This window comes from Strix aluco, chromosome 27, assembly GCF_031877795.1.
Source record: "Strix aluco isolate bStrAlu1 chromosome 27, bStrAlu1.hap1, whole genome shotgun sequence".
Lineage (NCBI taxonomy): Eukaryota > Metazoa > Chordata > Aves > Strigiformes > Strigidae > Strix > Strix aluco.
The window spans coordinates 1,398,770-1,424,428 of NC_133957.1; the positions used below are offsets into that span (position 1 = coordinate 1,398,770).

A 25,659-nucleotide genomic window follows, 5' to 3' on the forward strand; every position below is an offset into this window, starting at 1 on the left:
CCTCCCTGCCCAGCCCCACCCTCACTCCCGTTTCTCCCGGGTGGTCCCAGCCGAGAGCAGTCGTGGCCTGTGGCCACTCCGTTGCCTCCGAGGGAGCCCAAAGCTCGGCGTGGAAGGAGAAGTTTGTGCCCCAGTTTCCTCCAGCAGAAAGCTGGGGGTGCAGCTGTGTGAGCTGTGGAAGCCGTGACATGCCCCGAACAAACGGCCTCTTTGAACGTCTTTATTATTTAACATTTTCAGGTTTCCTCTGGGTCTATCAGGGCAAGATACCAAAGGAAAAAAAGCTGTGATTAATTAAGCTCATAAATTCAAGGGCTGGCCCTCCGCAGGCTCCAGCCCGGCAGGTCTGGGAGCACCCAGCAAGCCCCTCACAAGCATCATCCTTCATCCTTCGCACCCCAAACCGGAGCCGAACCCCCGAGCACCCCCCTGCATTTGCTCCCCTCTTGCGTCACCACAACCGATGCACCGAACGGCTCCCGGGAAGCGCCAACCCCCGTTTCAACCCCGAAGACGGGGCCAAACGATGTGGTGGCCAAGCGTGGGCATTCGTGGGAGGGTGGTTTTTTTTTTCCCAGCAGAGTTGTGTGCTTGCTTGGAAGGGTCCCCCCTCCCCGTAGGGTGGCACCTCCTCGTCCCCAGGTCCCCCCTAAACACCAATTTCAGGGGTGTCTGCTGAGCAGGGAGGCTGGAGGAGGTGGGGGGGGGCCCATGGGTGGAGGTCCTGCCACCGGGTCTGGGTGGGCACGTTGCTGCCTGGGTGCTCCCACCCCTTCCCAGTTAGGAGGGAGGGACAGAGGGACCATCAACCTGGTTTATCAGCTGAACTTCGGGTGGAAGAGCCCCGCCGTGAATCCAATGGTGGAGGCCCCAGGGAGGGGCTCTCCTCTGCAGCCACCCCGGTTGCCAGCCGTGCGTCCCAGACGAGCACACTCCACCCCACTGTAAATGGAGAGTGGGACCCCCCAAAACAGCCACTGGGTCCCACAAAAGTCACTCGCACTTCCCAGCTGATGGGAAGGTTTGTTGGCGTGGCAAGAAAAGCCACATGACACCACAGCCACCCACGCCAAGGGTGCTGTGGGGCACCTAACGTGGCGCTGGGGTGGCCATCCCATGGGGATGGGGGTTACTGGGCACTTAACGTGGCGCTGGGGTGGCCATCCCGTGGGGACAGGGGTTACTGGGCACCTAGCGTGGCGCTGGGGTGGCCATCCCGTGGGGATGGGGGTTACTGGGCAACCAACACGGCGGTGGGGTAGCCATCCCATGGGGATGGGGGTTACTGGGCAACCAACGTGGTGGTGGGGTGGCCATCCCGTGGGGATGGGGGTTACTGGGCAACCAACATGGTGCTGGGGTGGCCATCCCGTGGGGATGGGGGTTACTGGGCAACCAACGTGGCGGTGGGGTGGCCATCCCGTGGGGACAGGGGTTACTGGGCACCTAGCGTGGCGCTGGGGTGGCCATCCCGTGGGGACAGGGGTTACTGGGCACCTAGCATGGCGCTGGGGTGGCCATCCCATGGGGATGGGGGTTACTGGGCAACCAACATGGCGTTGGGGTGGCCATCCCGTGGGGACGGGGGTTACTGGGGCTGTGCCCCAGGCCACAAGCAGATGCTGAGGGCCTGAACATCTCCAGATCCTCACCCCAAACACCTTTTTCCCCCACAACTTTCTGTGGCTTTTGGAAACAGCAACCGTGGTCGTGACTGAACACTGAAAAAAAGCCAAAGCCACGGTTCAAATTATTGTCCCTTCCTTAGGGCTGATGTTTTGCTCATTTAAAAATAAGTAATACAGGCATTTTTTTAAAAAAAAACCCAAAAGACTCAACAAAATGTTACTTAAAAAATAAATTTTAAAAAGATACTTTACCCTTTCTTTAAAAAAATTACCATTGGAAGCCTGAGTCTCCACTTCACAAAGAGGTATTTCCCCTTTATTTTTAAAGCATATTTTATTTTTTTGAAAGAATTTTTATATTTCTAAAGGTGGTTTCATTTTTCCTGTGTAAAATACTTCGTCTGATGCAGTTAACGAAGCCATCCACAACCCTATTTTTAATGGAATTTTTATTTTTTTTAAGCACATTCAGATCTTTTTAAAGGCTGCGGTCAGCTCCCTGGAGCAGGGAATCCACTCACACTGTACATAAAAAATTGAGAATTACATAGAAAAAAAATAGTCTGAGCCTTGCTGTCACTTCTCGTTGGATTTTCTGGTGCGTAATAAAGCGTGATCACTAATTGAAACTCTGCTGTGGAGTCATTGGTAACACTTCTCTCCCGTGTGGATTATTTTGGGTTCCACGCCTGTTGCAGCCTCACTTACAGGGACTTCCCCCCGCCCCCCCTTTCTCTGCTATAACAAGCAAAAATACCTGATTCTCTTTTGCCCAATTTCAATAAAACTGGCCGAGCACCAGCGCTGACAGAGGACGTGGGGGGGTGCGTGGCTGCGCCGCCTCGTGCTTACGACCGCACCATTTCCTTAGGAAACAAAAGGATTGAACCCTGGAAAATTCCCCCTGGACTTTATTGGGATTGTCTGGAAACCCCAACACTGTCCCCCAGCATCTCCACATCCCCCCAACTCCTTCTCCCCCCAAAAGAGCCCAAACCGCCCCCCCCCAGAGCAGCACCGCTCCTGAGATGTCCCCAAACTCCCCCATTCTCGTGGGGCAGAGGGAAGGGCTGTGTGTGACGTCTCCAGCCTTATTTTCCAATAATTTCAAAGAAACGGGGTTGTTCCACCAGAGCGGGTGATGTTGAGGCAGGCCCGTGGGGTACAGGGGGAGGGCGTCGAGAGCCGCGGGGTTCACCGAGGGGTTCAGCAGCCCCCCCAGACCCTCTCGGCGTGCCGGGCAGCAGTTCCCACCGCGGCATCGCTGCGGCGCAGACCTCCAGAGCAGGATAAAAGCGGAACCACGCTGGGCTCTGAGCTCCATCCTTGGCCAAACCCTCGGACGCTGCGTTTTCACACCCTGGGGAGGGGCTCTGGGAAGCGGCGAGGACCAGCCAGCGAGGGAAGGCTCGGGCCCTTCCCATCGTCCCGACGGGAGTTGTCCTGCCCGGTGCTGGCAGAAGGCAGCTGCCTGCACATCCTGGCTGTGGGGCTGGCTGCAGGCAGCGGGGGGATGCGGGGAGGACCGAGCCCGCTGAGCCATCGACTTCCCTGCAGGCTCGGGAAAGTCGATAACTCGACTATTTCTTACCTGTGAGTCAAAAATAAATTACACCTTTAAGAGTTTCATACACAGCGTCCAAACAAGCTCGTTTCAAGCAAAACCACCCAGGTCCTGGTTCAGGTCCCTCTGCCCCAGCCCTGGGGTTTGGAGGGGGTCAGAGCAGCCCCGGGCGAGGGGGCTGGCAGGGTGGGACGGGGCTCGTGCTCTCCTGCTCGCCGGGGAGGCTGCTGTCAGGTTTTGGGTGCTGGAGGAGAGTGGGGTGGCTGGGTCTGGGTGCCCAGGCGCTGGCGAGCTGCTGCTTGTTTCCATCGAGGCGGAGGCGTAAGACCTACGGGGAGACAGGCAGGGTCAGCCTGGCTGCCAAGTCACCGAGGTTTTGGCTCGGCACGGCCAGCCCAGGCTTCCCAAAATCATGCAAAATCCGGCGCACGGCTGGGAAGCTGGCGGGGAGAAAAGCCACGTTCGGTTGCTGGCTCCTGAGCCTTCGTGCTTCGCATTCGCAGACTTCCCCGTGGCCGCAAGAGTTTGCCTGGGACGCTCTGGGAAATGTCCTCGCACCTGAGCCGGGGACCACGAGCGTTCCAAAAAATCACAGCTTTTACCCCAAATATGTTTCTCTGGGAGGATGGAGAAGGAAAACAGCCGACCCGCTCATCTCTCCTTCCCTCCCCTCCGTGGGGGGAGGACTGGTGTTACCCCGTGGTGATCTGTCCCCTCTCCAGCCCCGAGGACGCCAGGCTGTCCCCAGGGTGGGTGACACCAGAGGGGACCCCACGGAGCCACTGGATGCCTCTGGCCACCACTGGCCGCCAGCCTGGAGCCAGGGTCCGTGGCGCAGGTGAACCGAGCGCGGGAGCAGGGCAGACCCCGCCTGAGCTGGACCTTGGGCCGGGGGAAACGTCTCCTGCACGGGCTGGAGGAGATTAGAAATGGCTCCAGCAGGTCTTGAGAGACGGGGCGTGGGGGGCAAGGGGAATCCAGCCCCGGGGGCAACAGCTTCATTTTGCTGGCCCCGGCGCTGTCTGGGCTTCCTCCCCATCACCCCCAGGTCTCTGGTTTTATTTCATCCCCCCCTGCTTTGCCTCCTGTTTTTCTAGTCCTTCCTTTGCGCAATAGCAGAGACCTTTAACTCTCCGGAGAGGAGCCTGGAGAGGAATAAATCAAACCCTCCAGTAATTCACCCCGGGCACTGCTGAGGTAATGCAGACGGGGCCGGCGGGCTGCTGGGGGCAGCCCCTGCCCACCCTCCCTGCAGGCAGGGCTGCCCGCAGGGCTCACAGATGGGGCAGAGCCTGCCCGAGCCAGGCGGCAGAGAGAGAAAAAATCCCCAAAGCCCAACACATCCCATCACTTGGGGGACTGACAGGTCTGCGGTGGGTGCTGTGCACATCCCCGGTGCTCAAGGGCAACGGTGCCCGGCACAACAGGCAACCAAAAAATTCCGGTGTCGGCTGGCCCAGCGCAGGGATGTGCTGGGGCGTGGGGAGCGCAGGCACGAGCGGCTCAGCCCAGCTCATATAAAACTTAATCATCTCCCCTCGCCTCACGGCACGGCCGTTCCCAAACCAACAAGGTCTAACACCAATTAACGCGCTCGCCGCAGGATTTTGAAGGCTGCCGAAGGGCTGCGGGAGCCTCCGGAGGAGACCAGCCCTGCTCCAGGGGACCGACCGACATGGGGCTGGCGAGGACCAGACCACGGAGCCACAACGCTCTGCGAGCCCCGGCTGAGCGCTGCCCTTCCCTCCCTCCGCCGCATTAACACCCTCATCTCTGTGCAGGTACAGCCCTATAAAAGGAAATTAAATGCAAAGCCCGTCTTGTTAACGCATCTCCTTCGTTCCTCCTCAGATCCCAGGTGCCTTCCCGTGACATTCGGCGATGAAATACGGGTTCGTTTCAAAGGCATTCCTCTGGGCTAAGCGAACGCAGCTGAGAGCGAGCGAGCCCGTCTCCTCGTGGGGATCGTAAACCGGCAGACATTTTAATGCTCGTGAGGGCTGGCTCTGTAATTTTATCTCTGTTTTAATTTTAACTAATCCTGAGTAGGGCTGAGAACCTGCCTTCCTGCAATGGAGAGGAGCCTGGTCCCCCTGGGGCAGGTTTGGTGTTGAGTTCTTCCATCTTTGATAGAAAGGTGAAAGTTTTTGCTGGAAAAAGGCTTTTCTGCCGGTGAAATGAACGGCAGCCCCAGTTGCCCCTGTGCCACGTCCTCGTGCCGGATGCTCTCGTGCCAGGGGAGCTGGAGGGGGATGGCTGGATGGCCTGCGGCTCTCCCTGCTCCGGGCTGGGCTCTGGGAACGGCGGCAGAACCGCTCGGGACAGCGAGGTGATGCCACCCCTTGCTCCTACACAGCAGTCAGGGTGTCCCCGACAGCCGCGGCGTGGGGTGTCCCCGACCAGCCCCGTCTGGTCCTGCACCCATACCCGGAGCATGAGATCAGCCCTGGGATCTGGGGGCTGTCCTGCATCCCTCATCTACAGCGGCTCCTCCAGCCCCGGGGCACCAAAGCTGGAGCCTTCAAGGCACCAAATATCTCCTCTTCTACCCGTCCATCCTGCAGACGCCGTGGCAAACGCTACACCGGCGTGTGGGCGAAGAAAACAGCCTTTGGAGGAAACTTCTGGGCTCTAAACCTGCTCTACGCCAGAGCAAGGAGCAAATCCCAGAAGCATCCTGCCAGAGCGCATGGATGGGAGCACGGCTGGTACTTAACGTGGCCCTTGACCCAAATGGAAAAAATGAAAAATGACCCAGGCACAGATTTCCCAGGATTTGGGCAACTCCTCCTCTCTTCTGGGAGCTCAAACCAAAAGTGAAAGCCGGGTGGTTCCTCGCCTGCTGGATCTGGCTAAGGAGGAGCCCAGCGCCTGGGCTTGGTCTAACCCAGCCCGGGGGTCCTGGGCCACCTTGGCCAGTTTAACCAGCAGTGAGGGAACGGACACGCTTCTCGCTGCTTTTAAAGGACTGATCCAGGGTGTCAAGGCAGCTCAGCCAGACGGGACCGCGCTTCCTCGCCGGTCTGCAGAGGGATTGCAGCTTTTTGAAGCAGATGCTGCTTCAAATGCGTTTTCTGGATAGCGAAAGGATCTCTCCCCAAGCTCCTTCAATACCCTGGTGCTTTAATACTGTGCAATGAGATGTATTTATAAATAAAAGAAAATGAAACATCCACCCGACAAAGCAGACTCCAGGCAAGAGCAACAGTCCCCAAAGGGAAGATTTATCCAAGGTCTTTCAGGATAGACAATTAAGTGAGGGCAACGCGAGAAAGACAATAAATCCAGGGAGACAAATGAAGGGCAAGGAATATCACCCCTCACCACTCCGCCAGTCTTTCCCCCCCAGCAGTTTCAGCTTCCAGCCTCATTTTCTCCTCCAGCAGGAAAAGAAACCATTTTAATGTGCTCAAGACTGTGCTGAAAAACCGTGAGCTTGGGGGACTTCAAACATTATTTTTCTTGCCTGAGGGCTCAATCCCTCTTTCCCCGGATGATGTCTCCTGGTTAACAAGGGCATATCCACATCCAGCTACTCCAGCACCCTTTGATATTTAATAGGCTGAGTTCCAGTGGAGACCAGTATGCCGCGCTCGCAGCAGCCATTAGCTGCTTTACATTATAAAATTACAGTCCCATTGCAAGCGCTGGGTTAATTCACTTACGGAGGAGAGACGCAGCCTTTCCAACTCCAGCATCGCTTCCCCTGTGGCTGTTCCCTCTTTTTGGTCTTTGCTTAGCAAATCCTCCTCCCATTACTTCCCTGCCCAACTGGGAGTTGCTAATTGGTACCGGAATACTGCTGCAGGTTGGCACAAAGCAGATTATTATCTATTCAGCTGAAGGATGCTTCGCCTCAAGGCAAGCACCGGAGCCGCTTGGGATGAATATTAACCAGCAGTGATAAACACACCGAGCGTACCACGCTCACAGGACATGAGGGATTTTACACGGAGGCTCTTTCATTTAGCAGAGAGGTCTTTAGGATCGCTAAGGGTCTTTAATTCCTGTTTATCATGGGAACACAATCCCTGCCAAGCACTCAGCTTAAATAAACAGGTCTACAAGTCAACAACCGGGCGCAGAGCTGCACGTCAGCCCACACACGCGTGCGCCGAGAGCAACGGCCCCGAGTCTGGGGGCGATGGGGAGGGCACTCAGAAACCCCACACCTCCCCAGGGCGAAAATGCCTTTAGCTGGGCTTTAACGGAGCGCACACACCTCCTCGGCACGGGCCTCGCCAACACAGTGCTGAAGCTCCTAAAAACCACCCACCGAAGAAACCCGCGAGCTGCTTCCACCTCTCTCGCGAATTCAGGAGCGGGGCAAAGCCGTGCCGAGCTCTTTTGGAAGCATGCACAGAGCACCCCGCGCCCCCCAAAACACGATAACCCAGCTGCATGCTGAAAAACTCGCAGGGCTGCAAAAATGTGATGCCCAGAAGAGGGTGAGGGAGCCTCTGGGGGTAATAGGGGCTTGCTCTGCTTGCGGGGCTCCACACCCCGACTGTCTCTGGCAGCTTTTTGACTTCTCAAAGTGAGAATAAGTACCCACACGCTTCGCTCTGCCTGTCCCGGAGGGGAAGGGGTCCCCGGCGGCACCCAGCCATGGCTACGGGGCAGCAATCCCGCTTCCAGCAAGGACGGTCTTTCATTTTTTAAACAACCAGGTCTGCCCCAAATAATTGAGGTTAAACATGGGTTTAGAAAACTGGCAGTTTTCCTGTTGGTTGGAAAAGATCTCAGCCAGGCTTGCAGGAAAATGAGAGTTTAAATGTGGCACATCCTTAGGTGAAATCCCCCTGGGAGCTGGTCAGCAGTGCCTGCACCTCCAGCTGCAGATCTGAGCTGAAATTCAGGGCTGTGAAGTGGCAAAGCCCGATGGCAGAAGGGTTAGCGGTGCTCGGGGTGGGGGGACACCGGCCGTGCCAGAGGGTCCCCCACAACCCCGACATCACTTGAGCCACTTTGCAGAAATTTGCTATGATGTATTTTGTCTCAAAAAGGCCACTTTCCTCACTTTCCCTCTCCCTCTGGCCTTCCAAACTGTGAGACCAGGGCGGAGAGCAGATATATTTTTGCACTATGGCTTCCCCCAGACGTACCCTGAAGGTGAAGGCGCTGGCAGCCCGTCGTCCTTGGCGGGCTGTGGCCATGATGAGGCAGGGACCAGCGATCTCACACCAGTCTCCTCCCCAGATGGGGGTCAGCACGGCTTAAAATAGGGTCTTGCACCCACTCAACACTTCTCATCACAGGGGCCGGACTCTCTTGTGTTATAAATTTGCTGCTTCTGCAGGCACGGAGACCACGGCTGGGCGCAGGCACCCGGGTCCCTGCGCGGAATCGGGACTGCGGTAAGACTGGCCAGGAGGAAAAATGGCACACAAGGAGGGTGATTCCAATTCCTGGCAGAAAATAATTTTAAAAGGGTCTTTTGTGGGTAACCCTTAGTGGTAGGTGCAAGAAAAATAAAGAGTCCTTTTGCAGTTGGCTTCCCCAGAGGACACGGCGGTCCCTCACCCCAGTGCCAGGGCTGACACAAGGCAGGGGTTAATGAGTCAGTGCCCAAGAAAAGTCAGAAGCCCTGGTGCTGTTCTGGGGACAACAGGAACTCTTGGGAGCTGGGCTGGGCTCCCATGAAATGTCCCCAAAGTCCACGGCTTGGGACTGTCCTCTGGAGATTTCTGTTCCTGCTCATGGGCTGCAGGACATGTTAGCACGCAGCTGACCCTCTCCCCCCGTTCACCCTTTCTCCCAGCCCAACAAGACCTAAAGCACCGAAAATAGGATTATCTCCCTCCCCTCTCAGCAGCTTTGCCAGTGATTGAAAAGATGCTGAGGTGGTGGCTGGATGGTGCTGAGTACATCAAACAAGGGGTGCAGTGCAAGGAGTGGGCAGACCTCACTGCCCCGGCATCCTCGCTCAACATTTTATTCTCTGCAGATCGGGAGGGATTACGGATCCCATCTTATCTGCAGCGCTTTAGGAGAAGGCTAGAAGAAAGCCTGGCAGGCTGGAGGCCCCAGGGCCACCCAACGGCTCCAAGCAATGGCTACCGAGTTCGCCCCAGTGGCCAGGACAAGGCCGGGTCCTTCGCACGGTGGGAGCCACAGCAGCCGTCGGGTGATGGCTGAGGGGCTACCGCTGGCCTCGCTCGTGCAGCTTCGACACCTCGGTAACCCAAGCACCTCCAGGAGGGTGTCTGCTGATTTACGCGCCCTCCTGGGTTACTGTGAGAGGATAAATCAGATTTTTTAAGCCCTCATTTTAAACCTTTCACTAGCCTGCCCCAGACCAGACCCTGCTAAATGAGATCAGTCGCTTTAGGGCTCCACTGCTCAGCCCCCTGCGACGTCCCACTGGCCCCGGCGAGGTTGGGAATCGCCACCTCCTCTGACCGCTGGCCTTGGCGGCGTCTGGGGTTCGTTAAAGCAAATCGCTTGCACGTGGAGCGTGAGGAGGGGGCGGCTGCTGTGCGTTTCCCCCACAGGACCGAGCTGGGGAGATGCGCAGAGGATGCAGGAGCGAGGGACGTGCGGAGGTGTCGGCGGGGAGGTGTCGGTACATACCCCGGCTCAGTGGGATGCGGACATGGACCAAGCCCCTTCCATCCTCCAGACGGAGAAGGCATAGCTGAGCCTCTCGTGGGCCAGGTAGTTGCAGCTGGTGATCTTGTGGTCCAGCTCATCGCTCTGCAGGACCTGGTACAAGAAGTCTATGTAGCGGGCGGCCAGCTTGAGGGTTTGGATCTTGCTCAGCTTGTCGGAGGGCAGCGTCGGGATGATCTTCCGCAGCTCCGCGAAGGCGTCGTTGAGCGACTGGGTCCGCTGGCGTTCCCGCACGTTGGCGATCACACGCTGCGTATGCACGTCCTCGAAGGACTGCGGGACGGGGCTGCGCTTGCTCCGCTTGCCCTGCGGCGAGGGGGCACCGCTGTCCTCCGCCGGCTTGCCCCCCTGGCCACGCTTGCGGAGACATTTCTTGTGCAGCCGCTCGCCTTCCTCCTCGCTGGTGACCAGGCTGCCTTCGGGGGAGTCCGGACACATGTTTTCCTCTTTCATCTTCTCGTCACCTTGCAGGCGAAGGGCTCCGGGGTCTCACGAGATGCGGCGGCCACAGCACATCGGCAAGGCGGCCTGGAGAGCAGCCAGAGCCCACTCGAGAGGTGCAGCCTGGAGCATCCACCCTTCAGCCTCCCCAAACTTCCCAAGCCTTGCAGAGCCCTCCAAGGAGCTCCGTTGGTTTTTCCTTTGGGCTACAGAGAGGAGGGCGTTCGAATAACTTTGGGGAATGGCTCTTGCTGATAGGGTGAGGAGGACCGTGGGCGGACCAGGCACAGACCAATGCAGCCGTGCAAGGTAATGCAAACATCAGTGGAGCTTATGGGTTCCAGATTTCCTCCCTCCCTCCTCCACCGACACCCCCAAGCCCTCCGGCACAGATGCTCCTGCCTGCTGCCCGGATGTCAGGGGACATTGCCTATGCTAATGTGAGCACCAGCCATGGAGTTCAGGGGAGGCTTTTTTGATTTTTAGTCTTTTTTAAAATTTTTTAAGCCCAGTTGACCCTGCAAAAGCCAGCCAGAAATATTCACTTGTTCGATTTGGAATAGGAGACTTTTATTTATGAGAGATTCAAGTGGAAATGTGGAGCAGTGGATGTTTCAATGAGCGATACAGGTACACTCTGAATCCAGAGGAAGAAGCAACAGCGATAGGCATCCATCCTGCTCTCAAGAAATGGCATAATTCAAAATGAACTCGAGTTTGCATCCATCCATCCATCTGCCCATCCATCCATCCATCCATCCATCCGCTGCCTACATTTCTGGCAGCCCACAATAGCCCTTGTCATACAGAGGGAAGCCAATACTCACCCACCATCACATTCCTCTCAGATAAATATGGCAGCTATTGCAGATAGGGAGGCTGTCATAAGTGCAGACCCCGTTCCTGGCTGGACCCGCAGCAGTTCAGCCCCTGATTTCCCCAGGAAATCGATCTCTATAAGCAGTATCACTTCCTTACACCGCTCCTGAGCTTGCCTACAAATAGACCCACTGTCTCCTCCCTGCAGAAATGCTGGGACAGCTGGATCCTCTTTTAGCCAAGGTTGGAGGTTCAGATTCAGACCACCAAGTCATAAAATATTCCGCACAGGTCCCTCCTTATATCAGATAGTTTTCGGCCCTCTGTTCTCACACCGGTAGAATCAGCACATGAAACTGGAGGCCCTTGGTGACCCACCACCCTCCCACACCCAGCCACCCTCTCCCGAAGAGCTCCTACACCTTTGGGAACCCCATAACCTTCCCATCTCCTGCCTCTGCCCTCTCTGCCTCTCCAAGGTGTTTCTTGACCTCATCCAAGCTGCCTCTGCTCCTCGGGCTCTCCTGGCATTGCTCCCTGCTCTTGGTCCCTGGGAGCTCTCACCCTGAGTCTCTTTGGAGGGACACGGAAGTCCTGGCAGGATGCTCCGTGGGGATATTGGGATCCATCCCCAGCAGAGCTCCACAGTCCTTGCTACAATCTTACTTTGTTGTTCTGTCTTAAAATGAGAGCACAAAGGGGTATTATGGGAACAATATAATATAAAACAGTAGCAGTAATTCATCAAAATGATTAAAATAATATCAATAAAACATAAATTGTTGAGTTGATATATGCCCGTCTCTGTATAAACATTCTTAAATTGGCTCCTTTTTATAACATCTAACAAGTTTCCATATAGAATATATTTTCCTAACAGAAATCTATAACGTACTACAGAGTTCTCCTACGCGGCACCGTGCTGATACTCCACCTACCCCCGGACAGGCAGTGATGGGGCTGCGGCAGCTCAGGCTGAGCATGACCAGGAGGCTGCAGGAGAAAGTCCTTTCAAAGGCAACGACCTTTTTTTATCGTCTTGCTGCATATAACAAATTAATATTCTCATCTTGTCAGTATTAACTTCCTCCTGAGTAACCTACACTGTTGTACTGCAGTCTTCTCTTGAACTTCTGTTTGAGACCCTCTGACCCGCTCCCTACAGCCCGAGGAGGAGGAGGATGGCCTCTCAGCTCTTCGGGGTGGGGCTGCATAAGAGCAAGTGATTTGGCCAACTTTGCTTAAGTTTTCAGTAGAAAAACCTCAACTTGAGCTCAGCTACAAGGTATTTCTTTAAAACAAGCTCCATAGACCTGTCAAGCCTTGCTGAGCAGCCAGGGAGCCCGTTGGCCATCAGCGCTCGCAGCAAAACCCCTTCGCCTCCCTAATTACACCCACCCAGATGCTGCGGTTTCGCTCAGGATGCAGGCACCCTACACGTGCTTTTCTCTGTTTTAAAGAAATACGTGTTTTCAGTCTTCCACAGGTTTCTCTTGAACATCCTTCCCGATGAGTGAGGCCCCGAGTGAGATGGCAACCCCAAAGCATCACCCAGGGAGACCGGAGTGACGCAGGATTTTGGATCTGAGAGGGCTTTGGCTCAGCCCCGTCCTCCCTGCGCTCGCGTCGACTTGTCAGGGACAGCAGTAGCCACGGACGGGAGCTAGCAGAGAGCCAACGTGTGGAAAAACACCCAATATTGCTTAAAGAAGTAAAAGATGCTCAGAAACAGGTTGATGCTCAGACCTGCTGGGATGGAGCGCGGTGACTTTGCTCCTTCCTCCTCACCGAAGCCGGCGGTGCCGGCAGGGCAGCGGCTCAACGCATTACTCACACGCGAGCGTTGTCAAGACAGCGACTAATATCAGATGTTCATAATGCGGAAAGACAATAGATCACAGGGGCCTGGGAAAGCGAGAGAAAACAAAGGGCAAGGAAAAAATACCCCAGGGAGGGCAGGATTTAGGCAGGATCCAGGGTCCTCTGATCCCGCGCTTGGAGGAGCTGGCTCGGCTCTGCCGAGGGCTGGGGAGCTGCCAATTAACACCAGCTGGGGCACGGGCTTCTGCCTGGGTTTTATTTTTTTATTAATTTTTTTATTGTTTTCCTTTTAAAAAAAAAATAAGCTTAATTTCGCTGGAGAATGGTTTTGGACGAAGGAAGTAAAGTTTGGTATTGTTGCTGATATCCTTGAGCAAAAGGAGAAATACAATGAGCTTTGATCTGCAGGAAGGATCAGCTAAGCACCCTGAACTGCTCAAGCGGCTTTCTTACCCAGATTTGGATGTTTTGTAGCAAGAGTATTTTTTCCCTTAAACATTTCAATTTGTTCTTTCAGTGAGTGTTTTTTTCGAAGAATATTAATATAAACTTTTCATGGAAAGGTCACGAGTCACCAAACTGGTTTCAATAACTTTGCTTTTCCAGCTAGCTGGGGGTTTTATAGCGCTCGTTTTGACAGATCAGTGAAAATTTCAGACCTTAAATATGCAGAGAAAAAAAAATAAGCCTAGTGAGAAGCCGCCAGATGGAAGATTTGAATTCCCACCATGTCCCAGCCCCTCTGCCTACCTCCCCTCCTGGTCCTCCTCCGCCCTCTCACTACTCACATCCATCTTTCCTGAGCAGCTTTTTTTTTTTGGTTCAGGTGGGAAATGTCCCTGGTGCTGGGGTGTTCTCAGCAGATCTGAGCCTGAAAGATGGTTTGCAGGGCTCCTGCGGGGCCAGTTCGTATTTTGGAAAGAAAAGGAAGGTGAAAAAAAAAAAGGAGGGACGCTACCAAACCACACACGGGCAGAGAAGGAGGGAGCAGAGAGTCCATCACCTGGAAAACCAGGGCTGAGGTTCACCGATAACTTGAGAGAGGCTGTAGGACCTCAGATGGGAGCTCTTTCATGGGGTCAAGGTGGGGACCAAGATTTCTTTAGAAAGGGGCTGAGGCGTCCCCTCCAGACTGCATCCTTTGGGGGGCTGGAAGCACGTCTGGGTCAGCCTGAGCCTCCTCTGTCTCCTGCCCGTAGATGCTCTTCACCAGCCTTCACGCAGGTCTTCAAAACCCCTGGTGATCCCAGCCCCACTCTGCTGTCTCCACAGGGACCAGGCTTTCCTCTCAGCCCCAGGGAGCTGAGCTTTGCCACGAACCCTTACTCACCTCCTTTTGGTACAACTCACCAACATCAGACTGTTGTCCAGGGACGTCCTGGCCTCTCTCCGTCTGCGACCAGTCTCCGGGGATTGTCCACCAGAGCAGGAGGAGGCCGCTCTCTGCGTGGCCTGAAGGACATTGTGGCACTGCCACGTGTCCAGGTCCAGCTCTGTCCCACTCAGGACAACCCACAGGAGAGCAGAGCAACCACTTAATATCACAATTTATTGCAGAAATTTGCTTCTTAGTCACTGCTGAGAGGTGTCACATCTTTTGTTTTTTCTGAGGTGGTTCTCGAGTACGAGGAGCTGTCCTGACCTTGCCAAACGCACTGAGCTGGGCTGGCTGCGACGGGGGGAGGTCTCGGGGGCAGATGGGGTCTTGGGGTTAATGCCCAAGGGGGAAGAGCTCGTCTGGAGCTGATGCTCCACCACCACCGGTGTAAGGAAGGTGGACAGGAGGCTTCTCCATTCTTGGGTTTTGGGAAGGGGTTGAACCCGTGATTTTTCTTGCCTCGTGTGGCATAAATCAGGGCCGCATCTGCCGTGAGTGTAAAGAGAAAAGACTGAGAGAGCTGGGTTCAACCCAAACAACCTCCACAGATGCAGCGACTTGCCCTTGGTGGGCAGAGCGGGGCTGGGCCAGGACGTACATCCCGGTCTGTGTGCAAATGCCGTTTTGGGCCAGAGAAGCTGAGAAAGTGCCACCCCCCAGCTCCACCCACGGTTTGCAGGCTGGTAAAATGGGGCTGCAAACCTGCCCGCCGCTGCGAAGAGCCGGGGCTGCGCAGGGCTAACACGGTCCATGTGTGAGCCCGGTGCTGTCGATAGCATCGCTTTGATGGCCAAGGACCTGATTACGCCTGCAAATAATTCTGGGCATAAAATCAGCGGCTGAGCCTCGATGCAGAAGGTTGTGTGGTTTTTTTTTTTTTTTCTTTTGCAAGCTCCTTTTCTTTGTTAGAGAGGACAAAAATAATCTCTGTTTTATCCTGCGTGAAAAAAAGGAGGATAACGCTAATAAATTGAGAACATTAAAGGGAGCCAGGAATAGCCGCTGCCCCTGGAGGCTGGGGAAGCAGCTTTGGTTTCGCAGGTTTTTCTAGTTATTGCAGTGTTAGAGTGGAAACATGTGTGGTGCGAATAAAAATGCGAAGCATCCGCTGTAGCGTGCTGTTGCTGCAGCAACCGCAGGGAATATGGGCGAGGGGGATCGTGCAGGGCTCTGGCTGTAAAAGGGAACTCGAGCGCTGCGGGGTCCTTTGATCTGCGCGCCTGCAGCTTTGATTGATGGCCTCGCAATTCATTTCCTTGTCAAAGTGACATAATGTTCCTGGAACTTGCTGAACTTTTTAAGAACTAAAAGATGTTCCCCACCAAAACGCACCCCCCTCCACCCCTCCCTGAGTGGGGGGCAGAAGGGACTGGGGTGGTGGATGGGGTCTGCCCAGTGGTGTTACTGGTGAGACTGGGCATCAGTCGCGGCGTTTTTCTGCCTCGCTTTGCCCCTTCCCGGGAGCGGAGCCGCGGGCCAGGGCGGTGGGATGAGCGACAGAGGGATGCCCCGCGTGCCGCCCACAGATGCCAACCACCACCCTGCGCTGCCGACCATCCTGTTCCAGTTAATTTTTATATGTGAAAGTTTTTTTCCTGCCCCCCCACCCCCACCCCGCTTCTTCCCCATCTGTTTCCATCTGGCCATCAAAGGAGCAAAACGCCATGTTCTGGGTCCCGCTGCCAAGAGCCTCCCCACTCTCCCCGCTCGATGAATAATTCCCACCGAAGCAGGCTCCAGCCCGGCCGCGGGCGAGCCGAGGCTCAGGGGGAAGCCGGGCACGATGGGCTCACACCAGGGCACAGCAGCCGAGCCCTTCTCCGGCCGCCGCCGCCGCTGCCGGAGCCTTGGCTGGGAGAGCGAGCGCTGCCCGCGACTGCGACCTTGCTGTGCCCTTGGATTTGCATCAGGCCCAGGCAGCGCTGAAGTGGATCAACCCCTCCCCTAGGATCTGCTTTCCTGCCTGTAATAAAAGATCATCACAAGCAGTTGCTCTTCCTATTTACTCCAGCTTTCTCCTCCAAAGGACCCGGCTGCTTTGCAAATCCCGTGCAATGCCTCGCAGACACGAGTCTGCCCTGGGAGGGCACTCCAGAAGGTGGGGGGGTGCGTGCCGTGGTTGGTCGATAACTGCACAAGCATTTCCCCGGGAGATGATGGGATGAAGAGGACAAATTCAGTCTTTGCAGGCAAAGAAACTCTTCAGGAGGAAGGAGCACAAGCCCTACAGCCCAGGTGCTCCTGCGAGCAGTGAACCCCTTCCTGCCCGGTGACCCCGAGTCTACATCATCCCTTCAGCAAACATTTCTTGGACCAGCTCCTCTGCTCAGCCCCGAGGTGTTGCTCACCCCTGGCTGTATCACCCCACACTACTGAGAACACTTTGACTCCATCAGCTTTGCAGCTTGTGAGTAGCTGTGCTTATACCTGCTGTCTTGCACCTCGGGAGCAAATAAAACCCTCTGTCAGTCTTGTCTTTAATTTCTCACCTTGGACTTAAATGCCAGGCAGAGGCACCCTGTGAGTTGTCCGTCCCCACAGCTCCCTGGCTCTGCAGATCCAGCTGCAGGACCACCCCTGCCTCCAGATGTGCAGCTCCTGTGCAAAGCAACCCCCCCCCCCATCTGCCTTACTACCACCACGCGCTTCGCCCCGCACCGCTGCTCACATCTGGCTGAGGACAACCTTCTCCCAGTCCCTCCAGCCGGAGGCACCAAGGTTTGTGCCTCCTGAGCAGGTTCAGGGGATGAACGAGGCACCGTGATGCCACAGGTCTGCTTGACGCACTCAGGGGGAAGGAAACACGACGTGCTGTGGGCACGTTGCAGGCAAGGCCTTGACTGGGAGCTCTGCGTTTCATCCCAGTGCTTCCCAGTACCCGGCTGGACCTGGGCTAGCACCAGTAACCCAGGAGGAGAGGCCAGTGACTCACTGTCAGACGGAGCCAGGATCCTGATGGCTGTGGCTGCGTTAGCAGGAAGCATCTTCCCACCACGTTGTGCATCCCGCGGTGAGTCACTGCAGCCAGGGCATCCCACAGCCTCCAGTCGCTCTGTGGGAAGGGAAACCAAAGGGTTGTCTCCTGCTCCTGGGGAGCTTCGTGGCTTCATCCTCTCTGAATGTGTAAATGCTGCCTGTCCCCCCACTCCAGGCCTGCTTCCCCCCTGCAAAGGCATCAAAGCCTCCTCCTGCAGCCATGAACCCCACAAAAGCAGCTTCCAAAGTGTGGGAGCTCACGAGAGGAACTAGAGTTATTCTTATTTTTCCAAGCTGCGCCCCTGGGCTCCACACCAGCTCATGTCTGCCTTTTCCTGACCCTTTGGATGTCTCGTCTGTGGGTCACCCTGTGTCCATCCCTCTGTTTCAGGCTCAGGTCTTCCAGCATCCAACTTCTGGACACCTCTTGCAGCTCTAACCCTATTTTCATACGTGTCTACTCGTCCATCCTTCACACACCTTTTCCCTCTAGTTACCACGTGCATGGCCACACGCGTCACCATCCCACTACCAAGCTGCCCCTCCTCTCTCCCCTGCGCATGCTCTTGAAACCCCAACAAAGCCAAAAAAGTTGACTCTTTTCTTCCCTGGTTCACTGAACCTGGTGTCTTGCTTTAAAACGAATTTGAGGCAAATATGTATTTCTTTGTGTGCAGTTACTTCTCTCTGCACAGAACTGGAAAGGATCCAGCGAGTCAAAGCCACCCTGACCTCCATCTGCCCCATGCAGAGCACCACGCGATCCTCCAACATCAGCTCAAGTATTTGTGGGAAAGCGAAGTTCAAAACTGCCATTAGCAACAAGACAAACATTTATGGTAGGTTTTGTTTAATCTGTGACAAAACAGCCTCTGGAAAAATCTGTGTGAGAAGGTGTTAGAGGGGCAGAGGTTGAATTTGCCCCAAGGGGTCCCTGTCCAAGAGCATCTTCCCTGGATGAGAGGAGACATTTCACTTGGTGTCACTCCTAAGCAGCAGGTCCCTTGTGCTCCTGCACAGCAAATCAACCAGAGATTCAGGTTCAGGAACTGGGGTGGAGTGAAAATAGGGGGGAAAAAGGTCTTTTTTTTTTTTTTTCCTGGGGCAACCAGAGCCAGGCCAGTCCCATCCAGGGAGGCAAAAAAAGGAAGACACTAGGTTTAATAACAGTTTTCCTTGGACTGTTATCTAAACGCCGCAAAGCCTACCAGCAGGATAAGGCCACAAAAGTGTAGAGCAGGCAGACAGCCGGATGACACCGATGATGCACATCCCAAAGAACGCCGGGTTATTTTTATGTGAGCAGCTTTGTAGGCACTCAAAGCTGACTCAGTTTTCTGCATGTCCTCCCTTCGAGCCGTGGGCCAAACTGGAGCCGTGCCAGCCCAAGGGATGGAGGAAAAAGGGGTCTCAGAAGAGCCGACACGCCGGGTCTTCTTCACACGGCTCTGCGTGAGAGTCCACGCTCATGCAACCCAGCGGCATCTCGGAGCAAATCAGTAGCTCACACTCCCACAGATCCCAGCCGGTCCCTGCGTGGCAGAGCACAGTTATGAGCAACATCTTGGCACGTGCTTGGGTGGGATGGGAGAGGACAGGATGAGCCCCCTCCCACCCCCAGCCTCTAGAACCAGTAGCATCGCCCTCCATCACCATCACCCCATGCCCTGGTCTGTTATCAGCAAAGTCACAGGAAGAGGAGGGAGGATTTGGGGGAAGGGGGATTAAGTGCTGAAGTAGTGGGTGGTAGAGAGCTTGGACTCTTCCCTGCCTCACTGCTACTTTGCTGCCAGTGGGAACCAAACTCCATTTCTTCAACCTGTATACACCACCTTTGCTCTCCCCACAACACACTCGTGGGCAGAAAGCAGACCCACCAAGCCCAGAGACCCTCCAAAGGGCTGGTAAAGCAGTGGGTAGCACCTCTGCCTCCATCCCAAAGAGCTCCAAAACCTTTTCAGCTGCCTGGGGAAGAGACTTTGCAGAATTTCAAAACCACCAGGAGACCCATGGGACAGCCTGTCCCACAGTGCTCCAGCCTCTGGATGTCCCCAGCCCCTGAATGGATGTCCCCAGACCCTGGATGTCCCCAGACCCTGGATGTCCCCTGCTCTTCACAACCACCCTGGGTGAAGATGGCTTGCAGGAGCCCTTCCAGTTGCCCCATTCGGGCATCTCCCGAAGGGAAGAACACTTTTCTCCCATGCTGCTTTCCACCCTCCCCTCCCACCCGGTCCCAGAGCTGACACCACTCCCAGCCCCAGCAGCACATGTGGGAGGACCCTGCAAGCCTTCAAAGCCCTGTCTGGGGAGAGACGAAAGGCCGGTTAAACTCCTGGCTGGAGATGAAAGGAAACTCTCCCCTCCGCGGCTGGAACGAGTTGCTGGTGCTTTGGAGTTGGGTTTGAGGCCCATTTCCTGAGCGCCATGGCAGGAGCTTTCATTTGCAGAGGGACTTTGCTAACTAGCCACGGGGCTGCCGTGGGAGCAGATGTCCGAATCGTCCACGACACGTCAGCGCATCCCGGAGCACGCCGGGAGGACACCAGGCTCTGCAGGAGGGACAACCTGGATGCTCCAGCAGCTGAGGCCGGTGCTCGCATCCCCTCTATCTCCGTGGGGGAGGGCTCCTGGAACAGCTCAGTGGGACCCCGCCATCCCTCGGGGGTGATAAAGCCACAGGCGAGGGTGGGTTTTCCAGCTGGGGCTGGCAGCAGGACGGGGGTGAGCAGAAAGGGGAGATGGCAGCTCCTGCACCCGAGCGTAGATACACAGCCCAGGGCTGAGGAGCGGCCGGCTGGGCGGATGCGAGCGACAGATTTTACTCATTTTGTCAAAGGAAATTCTATTGCGATTAAAACCCGTTTGATCTTGATGGAGAAGGGGGGGTAGAGTGGGGGTAGGATTGGGTTTCTCTCCAATTGTTGGGCTTTATTGGGCTAAAGTATCAGCTAAAAGCTTCCAAGTAAGATTTAAAGGAGGGAAAGGCAAGGGCATGAGCTGCAATATCTGGAGATGACTTCAAGGGGTTTATTAAAAAAAGGGATGAGCTGCACAGCACGGAAGAGGAAGGGGTCAAGCTGCTCATTCAGGGCCACGCGGGCTGCAGAGCCAGGTGCCCTGGTAGCCACAAACACTCGGGGCTCTCCCCTCTCCTCCCACAGTGTGCCTGTATGTCACTGCTCTGTTGGGACAGGGTTATCCAGCGTTAAACCTGAGCTGAGCGGAGCCCAGGACATAGAGACAGTGGATATCAGATGGGTTTATGAGTGTGTATTAAGCTGTGTGGCTGCCTGCGGGACAGAGCAGGGAAGGTGCTGGGTGCTATGAAGGTGATTTGAGGATCGGCAGGCAGAGCTGCGGGGAGCAGGGCTGGCCACGGAGCCCCCTCCGACCCCGTGTCTCTGGCAAGCGGTTCCTACACTGGCACATCCCACTTCATCCACTCTCAAATCAGTTGTGAGCTCAAATCCAGCAATTCTGGTTGGGATAAAAGGTCAAGTCATGGAAAATTGCAGTTGCGATGACTTGGAGAGGTCCCTCTGTCCCCAGGATGGATGGGTCACGCCTCTGCCATGTCTGCAAATGCCCGTCGGGTTTGTCCTGCCAGCCGAGGGGACAGGGCAGGCCACCCCAGCAACCCGCTGCCCTCACTAATCCTTCCCAAGACCCAGCCTACATCTGTGCTGTAGTTTAAGCCTGTCCCTTCTTTCCCCATCTGGACTAGACCAGCAGAGCAGATCGCCCCTGTCCTCTGTAAATCAGCCCCCAAAGGCCATGGTCAGTGGTTCCTTCAGTGGTTCCTTCTCCAGACCAAGCAACAAAGACCCTTTCGGGCTCGCGGTAAGTTGTGCCTTTCTCAAAAAGCCGAACTTGCTGCTCACCCAGAGCTGTTGCTCTCTGCAGGGCTCCTTGTGCTGCTGCCAGCTGCCACTAGCACGGCCCCGGGTGGGTGCAGGCACCTAGAGCTGAGCAGGGCTGGATGGAGGCTGGACCAGGCACGGAGAAGATCATCTTGGTGGAAAAATTCCTGAAGGAGGAGATGCCATGTCACTGCCTCGCTGCAAGCTGTAGGGCTGGGCTGGGCTCTCTGCCTCCTGCCCGGGCAGCTGAATACCCAGGTTGATTTTCCAAAAGGTTGATTCCTCCCCATCGAGGAACAAGAGTCCTCCAGTTCCTGCCCTTCTCCTCCATCAACAGAAAAAGAGGTTTTGTCCAGGCTGCAATGTAAAAGGGAACGCATCCTGTGATGAAAGCGCTGCAGGGTTGGGTGTTCTCAGGGGAACCAGGAAGGTCTCATTGAAGTTTGGGTTTTCCTGAGGGCTGGAGGGAGCATTGTGGGTTGGGGGACATGGGCAATGAACCGTCTTCCAAGGGAGGCCGTGCTAAAGCCTGATCTGAAATGAGTGATCATGGGTTAAATTGAAGGGATAGCTAAAGTATAAGTGTTTCGCTACGGAACCACTTTTTTTTTTTTTTTTTTTTTTTTGAGATGGAGAGAGGGAAAACCCCACTGAAAAGTTCCATTTACAAGTAGAAAGAAAAAGAATTAAAGAAAACAACTCTTTCTTGGAGATCTCTGCAGGGATAAAGTCAGAATTGTCCTAAGCCAGGTTGAATTAGATCTGGCTAAAGAAGTTCGCCTTGAAAGCCCTGCAGCTGTGCACATAAAAGGGGGCAAAAAAGAAGATTCCATCTGCTCAGTGCAGAAAGGATTGAGCTTAAAGATAATTTAGGCATCTCCCCAGATTACTCCGTGATTCAGTGAGGAGGATGAGGACACAGGAAGGGGGCATCAGGAGGAGGAGTTTATGGAGCGAACACCTTGGAGGCGAAGGCAAATCTCCATGAGTATCGTGTGATGAAACCTGGGTCTGTAATAGATATCATGACTTGGTGGAAAATAAAACCAAGACAAGACAGTAAATATGGAGCTTTTACCGTCAGCAGGGCAGGAGAGGTGAGTGAGTGTGACCCCGGCAGTGTGCAAGGCTGGGAGGAAATCTGGAAGGCAAAAACTATCAAAGATAGGGAGATAATTGGATTAAAATGGCACGGAACAAGCTCACCTTGGGCTAACCCGCTAGTTGTTTTTGATCAAAAATTATTTTCTGAACAAAGGCCGTGCAGTGGATCTCCTCTGTCTGGACTTTATGAATGCACTTGAAATTGCTCCATCGGTACTTGTAGGTAAACTGGAGAAAAGGGGGTTTCAACTGGGGAAGGAATGGGCTAAAGGGGAGACGTGGGGCGGTTGTGGAAGAGGGACTGTCGCTGGCTTGGGGTCCCTCGGGGGCTGGTTGGGGACAGGCTTTTTTAATATTTGCCTAAAAACCAGGAGGGAGGTAAAAGCAATTTGCAAGTGATGCAAAGTCACTGCAACGCAAAGCACCGGCAGCGGAGAGGAGGGTCTGAGTGCGAGACCTGGATGTATTAAAAGATTAGAGGAACAAAACCCAGAACCAGACCAAATGTAAATTCAGCATTTGGAAACAGAAACCCCTTCTTGACGAAGTCTTCTTGCCACTGCTGGCACTTGCAATGTGGACGTCCCGCTTTTCCCAACCCCCTTGCTGGGTGAAGCTGCCTCCCAAGCAGAATTTGGCTGATCCCATCCCACCGAGCAAATCTTCCCCAGGGTGGGAAAACCAAAAAATAAAATCCAGTTTGGAAGGAGGAGGAGTGTGCATTGGTCTGGTGGGCTCTGGGGAGCCCATCCCAAACTCTGCACATCCCAAACCAACTCCACCTCCCAGGCACTGGGCAGATAGAGGAGAAATTTTTATTTTTTGAGGGTTGATGTTTAGCTTCGGAGCCCTCAGCTTCAGGACCTAGCTACCAACCCGCAAGATTTTTAATATAATTATTCCCAGAATAATTTCTCCCCCCCCCCCAAGGCCTTTAAACCACTGAACTGTGTCAGGGAGATGTGGGCCAAGAGACATGTCCTGGCACGGCGCTGGCTCAGCGAGATGTTTCCAGCCACATCAGGCGTGGAATAAACAGGATCTGGTGGAAGATCTCACAGCCCAAGCGCTTGCAGGAGGAGGGGAAGGCCACCCTTCGCCTTGCTTGCCTTTTTGTTTGAAGCCGTGTTTTACTCCGCAATGATTATTTCAGTTCATTCTTGGCTTTTTAGCCCTTTCATTCCTGCTTCAGGAGGAAAATAAGCAACGACCCTTCCATGAAGAGTTGCTGCCAGCCCCGCTCTGCTCCAAGCCTGCAGCGTGGGCTGTCCCAGGAGAGGACCAGAGCCCCCAGCCAGCTCCAAACTGCAGAGTAACCCCCACGGAGGTGCCAGGACCATCCGATAACCTCTTTGCAAAGCTGTGGTTTGGCTCCTTTTGGCTGCACATCATTGCTCTCCATAAATATTGTCTCAAAGGCTCTTCCTAGATACTCCACTTCAAGCTGGCAATTTTCAGCCTCCTTGTTAAATATTGGAACCATATTGAACCGTTTTACTCACTTGGTTGTTCTCCAAACTGAAAGATGTCCTAAAAATAACTACTCCCAGTTCTGTGTGTGATGCTCAACCCCCCCCTCAGACCATGGCTCCCTCCCAGCTCTGTCTGTGCTTCAGTTCGCTTATCCCAGCGCTAAATCAGCTCAGTTGGGGACTTTTAATCCCATTGTTAGTTCTTACCAAAACCCACCTCTGCCCGCTGACTTGCGAGAAGCACAAGGCAGGACCACGAATTCCCTTGGGAAGAGCATCCGCCTGGCAGGACTTAACGCTGAAGACGATGACCGGGATGACCTGGCTGGGGCTCGTGTCCATGAGTCCAGCACCCATCCAGCTTGAGATGTGGCATTTGGAAGCAAGGAGCCACTTCTGGGGTTCCTTGCTCCAGCAAAGAGGTCTGAGGCAGTGACTCTTCTTGTCCTGTGTCCTCTCCACCCCATCCAGACCCGGAGCCACACGCAGGGTTGGGGCTGGATTCCGGGCTGCACTGTGAGACCTTCCAGTTGTTGCTGCCGTGAGGAGGATGCCAGACCAAAAACTGCCAGCAGGTCCCTTCCAGCCTGATTTTATGCTTTTAACCCATACTGGCCATGCCAACCCCCACCGTACCACAACCACCATCACCCTCCATCCATCACATCCAGCCCAGGGCTACACCACGCCTGCCACCTCCAGCTCTCTTGGCCCCATCCAGCACTACCCCAACTTCCACTCGTGTCCAAAAACGCCTCATCCCTGCGACATCTCGCTCCAACCAGCACACGATGGCACACAGCTCCCTCCTGCTCCAATCAGGGCCTTGCGTGCAAGGGTTGCAGTTATTAAAATGGTATTTGGGGGATTTTCTTTTTTCTTTTTTTTTTTCTTTTTTTTTTTTTTTTTTAACAAGCAACAGCCAGTAAACAAAGAGCAAATATGTGCTGAGTCGGCTCTCTCCTCACAGGGCGGGCCGGCTCCGCTGCAGGGCTGGGGACCGCGCTCGTGGCAAACCGCGCATCCAGGCGGATCTGCGGGGTGGCCCCACGGAGGGCTGCCACCGAGCGTGGCTGAGGTCCCCCGTGCCCGCAGGGCTTGTAAAACGGTCTCCTCGCCCTCGCTCTGTGCCGCAGCAGATTCCCCTTCTCAGCACCCGCACCGCCAGGCGACGGGTCCTGCGGGAACAGCTTTGGCCAAGTGGCAGGATGAGACCCCATGTCAAGCTGGGTGGGTGGACATCCCAAGGGAGCAGGGACCAGCACCCAGGCAGACCTTTGACCCTCCCAGCACGATGCTCCCAGCCCAGCCACACTTAGGACCATCCACAGCCACCTCAGGGATGGCTGAAGAACCTCTTTGCCCCAGCTGCGCCATGTCTTAGAGGTGTCGGACACCCCTAAGCACAGCCCCAGAGCCCGCTTCGAGGACAGACAGCCAAGATTTACAGACGCACCGAGCATCCTTCTCCACTCAAACCCATCTTTGAAGGCCCATGCTCAGCAGCTCCAGCGAGGCTCATCTGCGGAGGCCTCTGCGCCTGGCGGGGTTGCAGCACTCGAAGCCTTTGAAACGCCGCTTCCGTCCTCCCCACATCTTGAAAGCAGATTGCTAAAACGCAAAAAATCTGTTGTTTTTGTTAATGTTGCTTTGAATATCTTCAAGCGCTGCTCAGGCAGGAAGGTGGGATCAGGGCCACCGACACTGGCGAGCGGTGGGACCCTCTGGGAGGGTGCCGAGACCCAGACACGGGTCCCAGAAAGCTGGTGGAGACCTGCCCTCACACCTGCTTCACGGCGGGCTCCTTCCAACGTCAAAGGTGCTCCACAAGCCCCAACACACACACCAAATCCAGCAGATGCTGCCCGATTTCTGAAGGCTTCCTGCCAAGTGCCAGGTGGTACAAACGCTGCTGCTCCTCCGAGTGAAAACTGGGCAATGGCACAAAAAACATCCCGTTGGATGGGAAAGCCTGGTCTGC

General features: G+C 55.1%; 1 protein-coding gene across 1 annotated transcript; it reads right to left on the reverse strand.

Annotated features, from left to right (window-relative positions):
- Window positions 1-9,771: 9,771 nt before the first annotated feature.
- On the reverse strand, window positions 9,772-10,257 carry LOC141915839 (twist-related protein 2-like). Its single transcript, XM_074807716.1, has one exon. The coding sequence runs from the start codon at window positions 10,255-10,257 to the stop codon at window positions 9,772-9,774; it is 486 nt and encodes a 161-aa protein (XP_074663817.1).
- Between the last annotated feature and the right edge of the window lie 15,402 nt (window positions 10,258-25,659).